Source organism: Phlebotomus papatasi, chromosome 3 (assembly GCF_024763615.1).
Source record: "Phlebotomus papatasi isolate M1 chromosome 3, Ppap_2.1, whole genome shotgun sequence".
NCBI classification, from domain to species: domain Eukaryota; kingdom Metazoa; phylum Arthropoda; class Insecta; order Diptera; family Psychodidae; genus Phlebotomus; species Phlebotomus papatasi.
Genome location: NC_077224.1, coordinates 66,384,716 through 66,400,863, shown reverse-complemented (window position 1 = coordinate 66,400,863; position 16,148 = coordinate 66,384,716). Strand labels below are relative to the sequence as shown.

The 16,148-nt window shown below is 33.3% G+C and overlaps 1 protein-coding gene across 2 annotated transcripts in view; it reads right to left on the bottom strand.

The window, feature by feature from the left end:
• LOC129807640 (transmembrane protein 132E) overlaps positions 1 to 16,148 on the bottom strand; it is a 172,612-nt gene that overhangs the window by 17,441 nt on the left and 139,023 nt on the right. For both annotated transcript variants that reach the window (XM_055857049.1, XM_055857050.1), the window contains exons 11-12: positions 5,893 to 6,668; positions 4,723 to 4,903 (exon numbers count right to left, since the gene is read on the bottom strand). In XM_055857049.1, the coding sequence (XP_055713024.1) occupies positions 4,723 to 4,903; positions 5,893 to 6,668 (957 nt within the window). The remainder of the gene's footprint in view (positions 1 to 4,722; positions 4,904 to 5,892; positions 6,669 to 16,148) is intronic.

Below are 16,148 nucleotides of genomic sequence, written 5' to 3'. Positions count from 1 at the left end.
TTTTAGACACAATTGTAGAATCAAATTTCGTCTGTGAGTGCATAAAACGTCTATAATAAATTAATTACTTATTATCCATTATAAACTATATTTATCACTTTATCTTATGGTCATTTATGTTATTTATCGATAACAGTATTGAATATCCATGAATATTTCAAAACTTCAAGACTAAATCATATTTATTGATTTATTTAAAATTCCCAAATTGGGAACGAAGCGACCTTCTCCACTGCTGAAACGCTAAATTGAGCTGGAATGTTAGTTTAATTTGGTAAAATGACGGTGGAAATTAGGAGAACAATGAACATGTAATAATGCCTCGTCAAGTTTCTCTACATACCATTCAAAAACTATTAAATTTGAAAATTCAGCAGTGTTCGTGCGAAATAAATATCTGTCAAACAATTTAATTATCATACTTCTGTCGTCAGAATTTTAGTGATAAAATTTGCTGTATCATGATTGGAAGTGGACTAACATTGTCGCTCTCTGGAAAATAATTTGACGCTATTGATTTGATTTTAATTGCATTTTGAATATTGATTTTCTAAATTAACAAATACAGTCCATTAACTTTAGCATCAAACCTCAAAATTGATATTTTCACAAATCAAAATACTCTATCGTTGGAAAATTGAAATAGATATAGCTTTTAGTGTTATTATTTAAGTGTTTTCTCTATTGCTCTCTCTTTAGAAACTTGTGAAATAAGAATTATAAGAAAGATTTCTGCAAAGTAACATTAAATATTATTTGTAAAGGAGCGAGTGAGCGATATTATTTTCTGAAAGTAAAGTACTACTTTTTCCAAGGAAATGCAATTGTGCGTTTTCTTTCTTATCATTGTTCTATTTACTCCCAATGGTATTCTTAGGACATCATCATTTATTAGTTAAGAGAATAACAAGAAATTCCTCTGAGTATAATTTCAAAAGCAGAACTTTCATTTGTGATTGAAGAAGCTTTTCAAGAAGAAAGGAAATAAATGTGAACAAGATTCAAAGGAATTTACAATCAGTGCATTTTGTCACTAACACAGAGAAAGTTATATAGCAGAAGTTGGGGCAGTTTGAGACAGGTGGTACTATTTTTTAAGACCATTTTGCCAAAAGCAATATTAAGCTATATTAAAGATTAACTAAGTTCAACTCACAGAAAAAGATATTTTGTAAAGTTGTTCATAAATATTTGTTAATTCCTAATGGAGACTTATGAAATGATTGTACTTTTCATAAACATTGTTCGAAACATCATCACTTTACGAGAATTTTTGTTCTTTAACAAACATTTAATGGTACATTTTTGTTTGTCTGACAAAAATCTACGAACAAATGACAAAATTTTACAAAGATTTTTTTTTAGGTTTATGAACATTTACGAACAAATGTTTGTAAAAAAAGAAACCAATAATGCTGGTCAAGTGATCAAGTTACGAATAATGTTTGTTGAAAAAGCACAAACATTTGCCAACTTTTTAGTGAGTTATATGCTTTACGAGCACTTCGTACATATGTCCCCAGTACGAATTCACAAACATTTACGAACAATTTTATAATTTTTTTCTGTGTACTTTTTTGCGGTATTAAATTTCAAAATATAGGGCACGTTATTTATATATTAGGTTCTTATCCCTAAATTTTAAATATTCGAAAGAAATAGGGTAAATTAAACTAATTCAAAACCTGTTCCAAATGGAAACTTTTCGCTACTCCAAATGGAAACATCATTTTTTTCCATGATAAATACAGCATTAAATTTTTATTTATATATTTTCTATACTTCAGTTTCATTACTTAGTTAATTTTGCTCCAAATAAAGCGAAAATCTATTCATTTTCACAAATTTTAATTTGGTAATTTCTCAGAAAAATTAAAGGTGTACATTTTCACCATCGAATTTTTCATCGATCGACCATGCTTTCCAATTGAAAAACACAATGAGGTGACGGTTGTTTATTCGTTTCGTTTAACATTTATGTCATATTTCTGGCTAATTTTAGTTAAATTAAGTGCTAATCTTTATTGTTAACGGTACGTGAAATTTTCAAATGAAATAATTACCTATTTCGTGGACAAAAAGGGTTTTTCTGAAATGTCTGCAAATGCTTCAATTGGAAATACTAGAAATATGATTTTTTAAGAGATTTTCTTATTGTCTCAGATGGGAAAGGAGAAGAGATCAGGAATAACAAGTGGTGAACGGAAAAGACCTGTCTTGTCTCTTTCAATTTTTATTCCATACGACGTTTCGGGAATCTATGTTCCCTTCATCAGATCTACAAAACATTAATTAACAATTTGTAGACCTGATGAAGGGGACATAGATTCCTGAAACGTCGTATGGAATAAAAATTGAAAGAGACAAGACAGGTGTTTCCCGTTCACCATTTGTTATACCCCATTGGGCCGTACCTTATTAGACCAGGAATAAGAACAAATCCTACACTCAAGAGCAACTTAACAGGGTTTTGGAAGCTTTTCGTCGCGGTTTCACTTACACTGTTTGTCTCCAATTAGAAAATTTCTCTTTTATCCATTTGGATTAATATGTTTCCAATAGAAGCATTTTACGCTCGCATATTTTTCTTGTATTTAAGAAGTTTTCAAATTATATTTAAAGAATTTTTAATAAACAGTAACATTCTAGAAGAGTTTAAGGAGCAAATTTATGTAATTTTCTTTAGAAAAATATTAACTTAATATGATGAATCTTCTGTCAAAGCTAAAGCATCTGGAAATGGTTTTGAATTAGGACATTTACCATATGTGCCTAAAACTACCCCGGCTTTTCCTAAGTAATATAAACTTTCAGTAAAATTTGAATTTTTAAATAATTTTGCGAACTGGATTTTGTTAAATAGTCATATAATATTCTTTACACAAGAGATCATACGGTTAAAGACATCGACCTATACGGGATTCAGACATAAGGTTTAGCCATACTAGTTCTTTTTTGGAAAAAAAAACTCAGGATTGGGTCATTAAGAAAAACTTATTGAAAAATCAAGAAAATTGATTGCTATTTAGGATTTTGAAACCTTCAGGAACTGGGCTAAACCTCTAGTCTGAAAACCACTTTAGAGTAAATACTTGATAACCCGAAAAGGTCTTTGTTAAAAGAACAATCTTGGATATTCATAACCCTGTTTCTTTTGCCCAAGCATTTTTCTTTTTGAAATCAAGTTCAAAAATATGTTTTAAACAATATTCAGGAAAGTACTTCGCAAAAGTAATATTAATCGTACAATGTCGTTAATTCCTTCGAGATTCTTTTATTTGAAGCTTGATTACATTGGAAGAGTTGACTAATTTATTATAACTAAAATTGTAAAACTGGTAGATTTATTTGATAGTTCGTTTTAAATTTAACTCGCACTGAAAAAATAGTCAACCTATTTCTAAAGCACTTAGGAGCAACAATTTTTCAATGAAGAAACTTCTTTCCGTATTTCGTCTTTCGTACCATAATCTTTAATTAATTTGAATTAGTTTTCCCAATTTAAGGCTCATTAAGCCACTAGAAAATCTTGAACTGATCAGCTTCTCCTCCCAGAACCTTAGAGTCATAAAGACAGTGCTTTATCTATTTAATCCACTGATCTAATTCATGAACTACCCAGAAACGGCACGTAGTATTTATGGATACAGAAATTATTTCCATAGGCTTTAATATAAAATAGGTGCATTCACAGATTGAAATCTAGTCTCCAGAAGTGTCTCAGCTCAAGTGTAAAGCATATCCTTGATTTTCGAAGAATCCAAAGTCAATTTCGAATTTTCAAATTAAGTTTTCGCACGAAGTTAGGTAAATTTACAAAAAATTTCACAATTAGGAAATGTTGAAAGAGTTCACTAATTATAAAAGGATAAATGTCTTCTTTTGGCTTTCGAAACCGATCATCGAACGATTTTTCTCATGGAAATACCCTCACTGTGGGCATTTGGCAAGTTATTACTGAATGATGTGACTTTCAAAATTGTCAAGGGCAAATACAAGTCATGTGATATTCGAATTAATTTAAAAGGTCAATCGATTTTGGGTTTCATTTCGCTTTTGTAAGACTTTTTAGTCACTTTTAATTATATACTAAATAAATATGCTCTTAAAAAACAGAAATAGGCACTCTACGAATTTTCCTTCTTCATTATTTTACAACAAAAATCTTCCTAGTCATTTGCGAATAATTCGACAGAAGTGAGAAAATAGAAGAGAGAGGAGTCACATCATTCCTTATGGATAGCTAATTTCTCGTGTATGTAGTTGGTGAAATACTTATTTGAGTACTTTAGAGTTGTATCCCAACTTTCCCATGGAAGACGATGAGATAAGCTTCAAGTGTTGTAACGCTTGGGGCGCAAAGTTGGGTAAAATGGAAACGGATTGTCAAACTAATGTTCAAGTATGATTAAAACTTGTAAATAAGCACATACCAAGAATTTCAAATGTTTAATGAAATGTGAATAATGGAATAATTCATGACAAGCTTTACGGGGATTATAGCAGAATTTTAGATATTAACCTGAAATAATGGATTAATCATTTCTTACAAGTCTTATTAAATTGCCTTCTTGCATATTCTTGCCAATTAACCTCAATCAAGAAAAGACTTATACCCCTTATACCCCATGACTCATAAAAATCCCTCCTTGGATCAATCTTAATTTCTCAGCAATATCAATTTCAAGGGTTAATTGATAGTAAAATCTTGTATATACTCACTTGAGGGTGGGTTTGCATCGGCGTTCTCTCTTGTTGTACGTCTTTGTGTCAATTGATGGTCCAGCCGTTGAGGGCAGCTGAATGTGATTAGGATTATCAAAACTGGTTGCCTGGACGATTGCATCGTCAGGATCAACGTAATTGAGATTCATGGGGTTGCTGGTGATACGCATTTGGGTTTCTGGGTAGTACAAGAGGCAAAATGACGAATTAGTGATTATTGTGTGCACAAGATAATGCAGAGTTGATAATTTTGAACAATTACAGATTTTAAATTGTGAATTTCATTTGAATTCTCCTCAGTTGTTTTAAAAAGATGGGATATTGGTGCAACAGAGGATTTCTTCTATGATCACAATTTATTCAAGCGATTTGTTTTAATAATTCTATTATTAGCTAGATGAGGATATCTTCCTTTTTTTGATTTAATTTCAAAACTTTAACCGGAGATATTTCTCAAATCGGAAATATTTTTAGTGAATGAGTACTTAAACGAAAGTTTTAATGAAATAAAAATATTTCAGAGTCTATAGAAGTCCTTTGTAAAAATTTAATAATCGTTAATTTTTATATTCCGGATACGTAATCGTTAAGTCACTGAGAGAAATCCGAAAAAGTTAAAATAACATTCCGGAAATGTTAATTTTACCCTGCATTATTTATCCGAAATCGGTGTAAATATTATGCTTTGTAGGTGTATTAAGGGTTAAAGTTACCCTTTTTCATGTTAATTTTTACAATTAAAAAAGGTGTAAAATTAACATTAAAAAATGTTGATATATTTCTATTTTTACACCTAAAAAGTGTTAAAGTTACGACACTGAGAAAAAAAGGGAGTGCGATTAACTTTTTTTCCTCATAACTTTAACAGTTTTTAGGTGTAAAAATATATCAACATTTTTTAATGTTAATTTTACACCTTTTCAAGGCTAAAATTAACAAAAAAAAGGGTTAATTTAACCCCTAATACACCTAAAAAGGGTAATATTTACACCGATTTCGGATCAATAATGCAGGGTAAAATTAACATTTCCGGAATGTTATTTTAACTTTTTCGGATTTCTCTCAAGTGTAGGATTTTACGACAATTATTCATTAGGTTTACCCGAAAATTACTCCGTGTTCATGATTTTATTTTCAAATTCAAGGTTTTATAACTCATAAACTTACCATGAAGAGATGTCCGATTTGCTTCCTGATCCGCTGTAGATTTATCTAGAGTTGATCTGCCCAACCAAACCCAGTCATGAGCATTTGTCGTAGGTTCACGTGGATGTCGAGGTTCTCGAATGATTCCAATGCTCGAGAGGGCTTTCATGTTGGAATGGTCACTTTCACTAACAGCCTCAATGGTAACAGGGCGGAACTTCGAAGCGTACACCACACAAGACACCACAAAGATTGCAATGGCAAAGCAGAAAGCTGTCAGTAAAACATACATCCCGATCTCCAGGGATGTCATATCAGCATGTGGTCTGCTCTTGTGAGAAATATCTGGAGCACCCACAGCTGTGACGACTCCTCCACGGTGTTGTCTGGCCTGAACAGTCGGCTCATGGCTATTATCATCCCTCAGTGGAATTCCAATCAGGATGTCATTGAGATCTCCCATATCACGACCACCCTTTCTCTCTCTCCCCGAAAAACCGTCATTCTGAACAGTATCCGGCCTGCCGGGTGAATCTGTCGAACTAAAATCCACTTGTACCGTGGCCAGAGCTGTGGCCAAGTGCCCTGGATTGACTTTGGCATTTTGCTTTGAGAGCGGAACATTTTTCCTCAAGCGACATTCTTCAGATAGAAGTAGGGTAACCCGCAGGAGGTCCCCACTTCCTTCTCCAACGGCAATTACACGTGGATGGTGAGACGCGAGCATGGGTGCAAAAGCCACAACTTCTGTGTCCAAACTCTCCACCAAGAGGAAATAGTCATCTACAGATACGTCTCTATACAGCAGAACAGAAAATAAAGAGAGATCAAAGTTAAATTGAGATGGATTTTGGCACATCGAGACCAATGTATCGATTGGGGAAGCTCACTATATCCAGAACAAGGCGTATGACTAGAAAAAAATGCAACACGATGCTTGCAGAAATAATCTCACGTCATGTTGTGAAAAATTGATGAGGAAAAGTGGGAAATTTTTGGGCGTTTATCACCAAAGTTGAAGATACTATCGATACTAGATGGAAATTTTACACAAAACTTTAGTTTTTAAGTTTTTAAAGGATGGAGCGTGTTCTATTACCTATTTTACTTTAGTCAATAGATGATGCATTAAACTTTCACTTTAATTCTAATTTAATTTTAAAGAAAGATAAGCCTTTTATTTTTTTTTCAAATATCTGCTATGATTGCCACTGCTGCCGACTTTGCAATACCGGTCTCTTGTCTCTCCAGTTAAAGATTAGGGTACAATATAATTCTAATAAATTGAAAATTGCATGATATCACAGATATCATCTGAGCGAAGTTAATTCATTTGAAAACCGTTTCTGGTATTACGGTCTCTGCACATTATTGGAGAAATTTATGTCCATACTGAAGCAAATTCCCTACGCTTGTGTATAGAAAAAAATTCTTTAATAGGGGAAAGGCTCATAATTTTGACCAGTTTCTTATTTTGGACACTTTGAGGATAACATTGGACACTAAAAATAAATTGATTAAAATTATGGATTTTTATTCTAATATTTGATGAATAATGAATTCTATCTAAATATTTGTTGTTTTTGGAAGATTTTAACACTAAAAACGTTAAATTTTGAATATGATTTGAGTTGAAATTGCTTTGTTGAAAATTCAGTGTGAACAATTGCTTACGAGAAATATGACAGAACTTCGTGTTTACTTCAGTCTTATTTAGCTGTGATGAAGTACTAACAATGTTTCTTCGCTTTTTTTGAGTGATATTATTGAATATTCATTGAATATTGTGTTGATTCACGTTAGTGGTGATTTGTACATTGGACCTGAAGTGAGATTTGCCTTGTGAATTAGATTTTTCGTGTGAAAAATGGGAAATTTTTTAAGATATTTAACGGTGAGGTGATACTCCTTATTTTGGACAGGTGTTTTTCACACGAAATTTCGTGAAGTTTTAGCTTTTGTGATGACTAGGTTGGACAAATGCCTGGAGAAACAAAGGAGCATCATCTCTACGAAAGAGATGTAGCGAGAAATGCTTTGAAAGGCTCCCGAAAAGGCCAGGGTGAGCGAATCCGCACGTACTTGGATTACCGAAGTCAACTCACTTTAATGAATGATATAGCAAATTTCTGGGCTTCTTGTGACATTCTACGTTTCCCTTACATGAACAGGAAGAGGACTTGGTAAGATTGGTTCATGAAATGAAGAACAATGGGCATTCTGTTGAGGCGGATTAGCTGCCCATATTTACAGCCAAGTTGTCCAAATTAATAACCAAGTTGTCCAAAATAAGAATCAAATTCACCTCTACTTATCAATTTATTTTTAAACGTATTAAAACTAATTTTAGTAAAAATAAGACGATAAATAGCTTGCCAAGTTTCTAAACAATACTTCTGAAAAGACAGTAACAAAAAAAATCAATTGGTATTGAAAATATCGCACTTCAAACTTGGAACATCGATGCTTATAAGCAGACTGGTCAAAATTATGAGCTCTTACCCTATAGACTTAAATTTGTCTAGTGAGTAGAGGCCATAATATTCAGTTAGACGAGGATTTACCTTTAAAGTGGAATATAGAAGAGAGGAATATTGGATGTTAGTTTAGATTATGTTAGATCACGGTAGGACGTACACGTGTTAAGAGAAACGTTGAGGATTTGACTACCTCCAAAACGTTCATTCCTCGTGCTTGCCTTAAGAACTCGCCCTTATGTTGCCCAATAACAGTGTCCAAATCTACGAGTGTTACCGGATAAGTTTTTGATTGGTTTTAAATATAATTTTGCCTCATTGCTTAAAAGAAGGGAAATTGTCTTGGATTAATACAAAATGGAGTGTTGTACGAGATAATTGGTTTTGGCCATTTTCGGCTATGGTTAAATTTCCGATTATCTAGGAAATCGACAAACGAAATAGACAGTAACCAATTTTGACGGGATTACGTTCGATAACTTGACCTCAGATCTAATGGGAATAATATGAAGTGTTCTAAGCTAGAGTGTATGCGAATCCTCAAAGCCTTCCCTTAGTGAATAATCTTTGAGCTTGAAGGCCTAAAGCAGAGGTGTGCAAGAACCGTTGAAACCGAATAAACGTCAAAATAAGTTTTGTTCTGGTAGCGTCTTGACCTTTGACGTACAAGTTTCATTTGACGTTTGTTCTGTTTCAAACGGTTCTTGCATACCTCTGGCCTAAGACTGATCCACCGAGAAACTTTGCAATTAAAAAAATCTATACTTTTATTTTTTTTTTAACTTTTAATGCGAAGTACTCAAATTATCCATAGATCCTTTCAGTTTTACGAACAATGAAGGGGTGTCTTAAATTTTCATATGGTTTTTTGCTAATCTTGTTTGCCTCTTCTTCAGAATTCCTTCTTCTTTCAATTTTATTCTTATCCATAAACTACACTCAGAAAAGAGCTCTGTGGAAACAGCTCTTAATTTAGCTCTTGATAAAAGAACGGGCATTCGTGTGTTGAGCTTAAAGACTATTTTACTTGAAGGAAAGCATTTATTTTAAAATATGCTTTGGTTCAAGAACGTACAGTCTTTGAATTTTCAGAGATGGCAAAAATAGTCTCTGGAAGAATTTTAAGTACTAACAAGTTCTTGGAGCAAAGCATAACGAGTTTTGATTCTAGTATCAGATTTTTTCTGCTGTATCGCAACAATTTTGACGTACACTCACAATTAAAAACACAATAGAATTTCACGTTTTTTTATTGCCCTATGCCACCGTATACACTTCTTAATTTATAATATTTCACATTCCCTATTGTTTTCCTAAAATCCAAGCGAAATTGATCAATATTTGACTAAAAAAAACTCACATTTGGGAAGATATTTCTCCATCCGATTATCGCTGAGCGAGATGCCCGACATGTTTACAATTTTTTTTCACCCGAACCAACTCACAAAAATCTTTTAATTTTTCCTCTATATAAGTTTTTCAAAATAAAAAACCACCTTTTCACAACACTCCAGACACTTAAGCGAGCTCGTGGGGCACAATATTCTAATTTTCAAGAAAAAATATTTTCCTATTTTTTGAGCTTCACTTCACCAAATTTCCACGTAATTCTTATCGGCACTGTATTTTTTTGCACCACAAGACACTTCACTACTTGTAGAGGCTTCTCCCCACAATTTTCACTATAATTTTATTGAAAAAACTCGCGAAAACAATCACAACTTTGCGAATTAATTGCACAGAATTATTTTGTCTGTCATTTGACAGCACTGGAAGTCACTGAAAATTTTCTCTGGAGAGATGGTACTCTCTCTCTCTCGCTCAAGACGCGGCAGCTCTTAGTTGATCTGTTTTAGAAAACAGCTCTTGATTCTAAGCACGACATGTTTAGGTTGATTCGGCTCTTAAAAGGGACAGATAATCCTAACCGGCTTATGTAGGTGAGATTCTTAACGTGAGCTAACTCGGAGTGCATGCAAATTCGATTTAGAGCTGAAATTGTGAGTCGCCATTCAGTTATCTTGAGTCAAATTCGTGAAATTATACAAATTTTGTATTTAAATCAAAATATCAAGGATTTGGATGAACTGGCACAAAAATGATATATGGGTGAAATGTAGACCAGAATGTACTCTATAATTTTCCTATAGAACATGATCTCATCGATTACTCAGAAGCCAAGATAAGCGAGGTTTTTTGTTTCTTAACTTGTTTTTTCATCCAGAGTGCCCCAAGTAGTCATTTGTTGAACTTCAACTATATCAAAGAATTGTTGTATTTTGCGGGACTTTCCATTTAAAACCCTATTTTAAGTGTCTTGGTGGAGTAGAGGCAGTCAAATTGGCATCTGAGTGATTTCAAAGCGTTATTATAGGAAAAATCAATTTTTTCACACTTAAACGGCAAAATCGGAGTGATAGCGTAGTCTTATCGGAAAATGATGTATGGACGAAATGTAGAGACAAATGTCCTCTACAATTATGTCGAAGTAATCATCAAAATCGGTTCAGCGACAGTCGAGATAATTTAGGTTATGTGATATTGAAATTGTTTTTTCGACTGTGGCGCCCCTGGTGTTGGTCCCACGAAGTTCAAATATTCTAGAAAGTTGTAGCATTTGGTGAGATCTTTCGTTTAAGCCCTCATTCATCAAAATCGGTCACATAGAACCGGAGATATGATTTTTTGAATTTTGTGAACTTTGACCCCTCATATCTCCGGTTCTATTGAAACCACAGCGCGCATACGCACCATTTTGGAAACGTCCTAGACTGGACTACAACATACTAAAATTTCATTGACTTGCACAATGCCGTTTTTGAGAAAAGTGACTTTGAATTTCGATGAATTTTGACGCTATCACAGCGCCACCTGTGGTGACTTTTTGAACTTCCATCTGAAAGTGCTCATCGAGACGAAACCAAAAAGGTAAAATTTAGGTCGCTATGTTAATTAGAACCGGAGATAGAGGCCGGTCAATGTTCGAACTTCGACCCCTTATAGCTCGGGTCAGGGGTTATGGATCGACTTAAGGTTTTTTTTGTTTGATAGGTATAATCAACGGCTACAACATACTAAATTTTCAGCCCGATGCACAATGGAATTTTTGAGTTATTTAACTTTTAAGATTTAAAAATTTACTTTTTAAAAAAAGCGCCCCTAGCGGTGGTTTTATGAACTTGCGATGTTAGAAGGAGAAGTGTCATTTCACGAGAGCTTTCCAAAAAGCCCTCACTTTTTAAATTCTGACAATTAGAACTGGAGTTATGGCCATTTTAAGAAATTTTTTTTGGACCCTTATAGCTCGGGTCAGGGGGGTCGGGGGACCTTAAGTTTGGTATTGATGGAAAGCTCTAAGGCCCAGCTATAACATACTAAAATTTGAGTCCGCTGAATGCCATAGGGGCGGAGCTATTGAGAAAACAAAAAAAGGGGGGTCTTCAAAATGGTGGAAGGAGGGGTGGGGGGTGGGGGGTCTATGCACCAAGTTGCAATTTTCACCCGATATATAACCTTTGCCGAAAACCGCAAGTCGATATCTTTTTTAGTTTAGGAGCTATTAAGCTCCAAAGAGCGGCCGGCCGGCCGGCCGGGAACGTAAATTAGCCACATATATATTCGTGATCAGGAAGTGCTGAAACACATTTTGGCCAAATTTGAGGTCGATCGGACGACATGAAATTTTGTTAGGATTATAGTAGGTGAGATTGTTAAGAATCTCACCTAATATTCTTACAGACAAGAGCTGCATTTTTGCAAATCCCATACAAAGTTAGAACTGCCTTTTTCTGAGTGTAGAAACTGATGTACCTCATTCGTCAACTCTGATAGAAATCGATGCATTTCAGTAGCCGACGGCTTCCAATTCATATCTATATGTTATAATATATACGTCTACACAGATGTCGGAAAGAGTTGAATGGATTGGACTCTACAATTAAGTCATGGATGCACTTCTATGGATGATATGACCATGCAAAAAACTATCTCCTTCTAAAGCTCATCGTGAAACTTTTTCTTCTATCCCAATTCATTTTACGCTTCACTTTAGCAATAAATGATCCATTTTATTAGTATTATCCATATCAAAGTGTTCTTTCGTTAGTTCATATTAATTTTTATTGTAATTTGAGAAAAGTTCGAATGCATTGCATTTGTTCAAGAGCATCATCTTACGTGGTGTTTCAGGATAATTTTTCAATTAGTTTTTTTCTTCCATATAATTTACACCATAAGGATTGATAATTAATTAAAATAAAATATGCTGCGAGAGAATATAAAAACTAAGTACAGAAAATTAATAAAAAAATTTAATAGCAGTGGAATCATCATGTAAGTTTGAGGAAAAAGAAAATAAAAGTTAACCTACAATTATTATAATATGCAAATTTTATAAATTAGGCGTGGTTTTGCAAAGATTTCAGTGTAAGTTTACTGATCAGAATTTAAAGTAAAATAATTTTTGGTCAGGAAATAAAAATTTCAGATCAGTAAAAAAACATTCAATATCAGTAAAATCCGAAAACCTATCATAAATTACTTTACATCAATTTAAAAATGCCGAGATGATTCATAACTTCTTAATTTTCCCCTTGCCAAATCACTATTTTTGACCACGTATCTATTTTATTGGCATATTAATAAAATTTATTTTTTTAAAGTTATAAACTCAGAAGATAAAATCCCAAACGCCAAAATACTAAGTTGGTGAAAATATCATAGCTATTCTCATTGCACCCGTACTTTGCAAAGGGAAATTTTCTGTGATTTGGGGAATTATTCCCATTAGTGCGGAATTACTTTTTCAAATGAGGCAACAAACTTTTGACGTATGTCAAAAATGATCAACTTTTGAAAACAATCATTTTTGATACACAAAATATATATATTTCATTTTTCAAAATATTGGATGATTGCATAAGTTCGTAGAACTCCCTAAGATAAATTTCAACAGGTATTTTCTTTTAGAAATATAATTTGTATATTCAAGAATATAGTCTTTATTGATCTTAACACTTGTCCTCTAAAGATTTATAACCTTATCAATACCATTTTTTTTAAGAAAGAGCCTGTTTTTTCTTGAAGAAAGTTGGCAAGGTCGTTAAAGACAGCTTCCAAGGAGTCCATATTTTTGGCCAAAACTATTCTTTTTAGAGATTGGAACAAATGATAATCTGAAAAATCAATATCTGAGGAATATTCTTGGTTCCGGAGAATTTTATATTCTAATTCTTGTAATTTTGGCAGGGTCTGCTATTCGATGCACGACTTATTGTTATCATTTTGGAAAATTATGCTCATTCTTTTGGCCGAAATTGGAAGTTTTTATTAAATGGGTGCATTGAATCTAGTGAATTAGTCACGGTGCTTATGTTTTATGATTGTTTCATCGCGTTGGAGTAGTTCAAAGTGATTAATTTTCTTGAAATTCTATCAAATTTACAGCAACTCTTTCAATAATTACAAATCTGCTTTAACAGCAAGCTTAGTAGTTTTTCCGTGGATCTTTTCCACTGTATGTTGTTGTATTAGATCCATTTCTCATCACCTGTCATCAATCGATCCTGAAAAGCTTCTTCATCGCAGCATATCAGGAGAGAAATAGCTAAATTCCGTACAATCATACGGTTCCCCTTATTCCTTTCAGTCAAAAAATGTGGCACCCATTTATTGAGTTTTTAAACATATCAAAGGTTTGCTTAATAATGAAATACGATCAAATTATTGTTGTCCAACATCTTAACAATCAATGAAATTATTATTCTCAAATTTTCTTCCACTAGGATACTCACAATATTGCCATCAATGTTAGAGGCCGTTTAAAATAGAGTTGATGTTTCGAAGGATAAATCCCTATTTCGAAATTTTCCAAGACATCATTTATTCATTTTAAAAGCAAGAATATGATCTAAATAAATACCCAAAATGCTTTTTCGTGGAAGTCCATCACTTACACCTTTCCAAAATTCGCCTAAGAATAAATGCTGCAAATGCACCTTTTTTTCAACATTTTGGAAAAATCCTCCAAAGGACATATCGACTTATTTGAAAGATACTTGGCATTAAAGGGATGTAGGACACTATAATCTTCGCAATACAAGGAAAAAAGTAAACATGAATGGTGAAAGTAAGCTACGGCATACCCCATAATGACCTGCGTGAAAAAGTCCCACGAACTTATGCAATCATCCAATACGTAAATAAGTTCTACAGATTACAAGGCACTCATTTGCAAAAAGAAAAATTGGAAAAGTATTTTTTTTCTATCATTTTTTCCACTCGGTTTCTCAAACATATATTAGGCAACAAACTATTGATATCCACTGTATTTTAGGCAATATTTTGTGAGATTTATAAATTGGTTCAAATCAGTTATGAATCGGTGATAAACCAGTTACGAACGAACAAGTAATTTTCGTTAGAAAATCATTTTTATAACTCTTAAAACGTTTTTGAAAAATATTTAAGTGATTTATGAATCAGTTTAAAAATCATTTGAGAACCGATAAATGGTAAATGATGCAAAAGTACTTTTCAGGTATAACATCTAAGTTACGATTTCGAGCAGTTCGCAAAGCCTGGGACGCTTTGCCACTCCTTGTAATGAACTACTAGAATGACAAGAAGTCTATCCGATTTGTTTAATGATTAAGAATAAATTCAAGAACTATATTATTTTATTTTTTTTTACTTCATAAAATTATATGGAGCACACACATAGCTTAAATTACGATTTTTAATTATATCTTTTAGAAAGAATAAGTTATATGATTGAAAGAGGATGACAAAATGTTTTTAAAACTATTATTGCTCATTTTAGCCGTATTACTATAACAGATATGAAGGTGATTTCATCTGAGGAATAATGCATTTGAATGGATTTTCCAAGGTACATTTTTGATAATAACGTGGTGCGTTTCGATATCTCCCAGTACAACAGACCTAGGGCCTTGACAGACCTGAGGATTAGCCGAGAGACGGCTTAGCGTAATTGTGTTCGAAATAATGGCTAAAGTGCATTTCCATCATTTTCCACTAAGTCTTCTCTCGGCTTAAGTCGTAAGTGTGTCTAGGGCATTAAATACTTACATACTTTAAGCTCATCCCATTTTATTCAGTGCAATAAGGTAAACGATTCTCAAAACGCACAATCCAGAGTACAATAATCTAATATTTATTGAGTGTCACTTGAATTGGTATTTAAAATAATTCTTTGAATCTTCAATGGCAACCAATTCAATTGAATTGCGAAGGAGGATGTGAGGTTGAAGAGAAAAAAAAGGCAAAATCACTTCTTAAGCTTCTGCAGAGGACACACAGTGTATCTCACCATTTAGCATAAGCCCCAGTGTACACAAGCAAACAAAAAGAAAAAATAACATCATTATCTTATATGCAAAAAGTCAAGGAAAACATCTCAAAAAGTATATTGTTGGGGCGATGTTTATAAGTTTACCCAAATGCTACGGACAGCTGGGTTATTCTTTTGAAAGAGCTACCACCTACCACCCGTACCACCCCATTCCATGAAATCTTAATAGCATACTTTCTGGAGGGCTACATAAGGTTTCCTAGAGATTTCTGTGAGAGGAAATAAACATGACATATTGAACTCGTATGGGGACACTTTCCATGTGGCCTAAATCGTTATTGGAGTACCATTTTGTGAAACAGGTTTTAGAAAATATTTGGATTATAAAAAATCTTAACTGTGACACCTTATACTTGATGCTAAGGGCTTCGGGATATTTCTCTTTTTTTTTTCCAGAAACTAAAAATTCAATCAATGAGCTTCCCTAC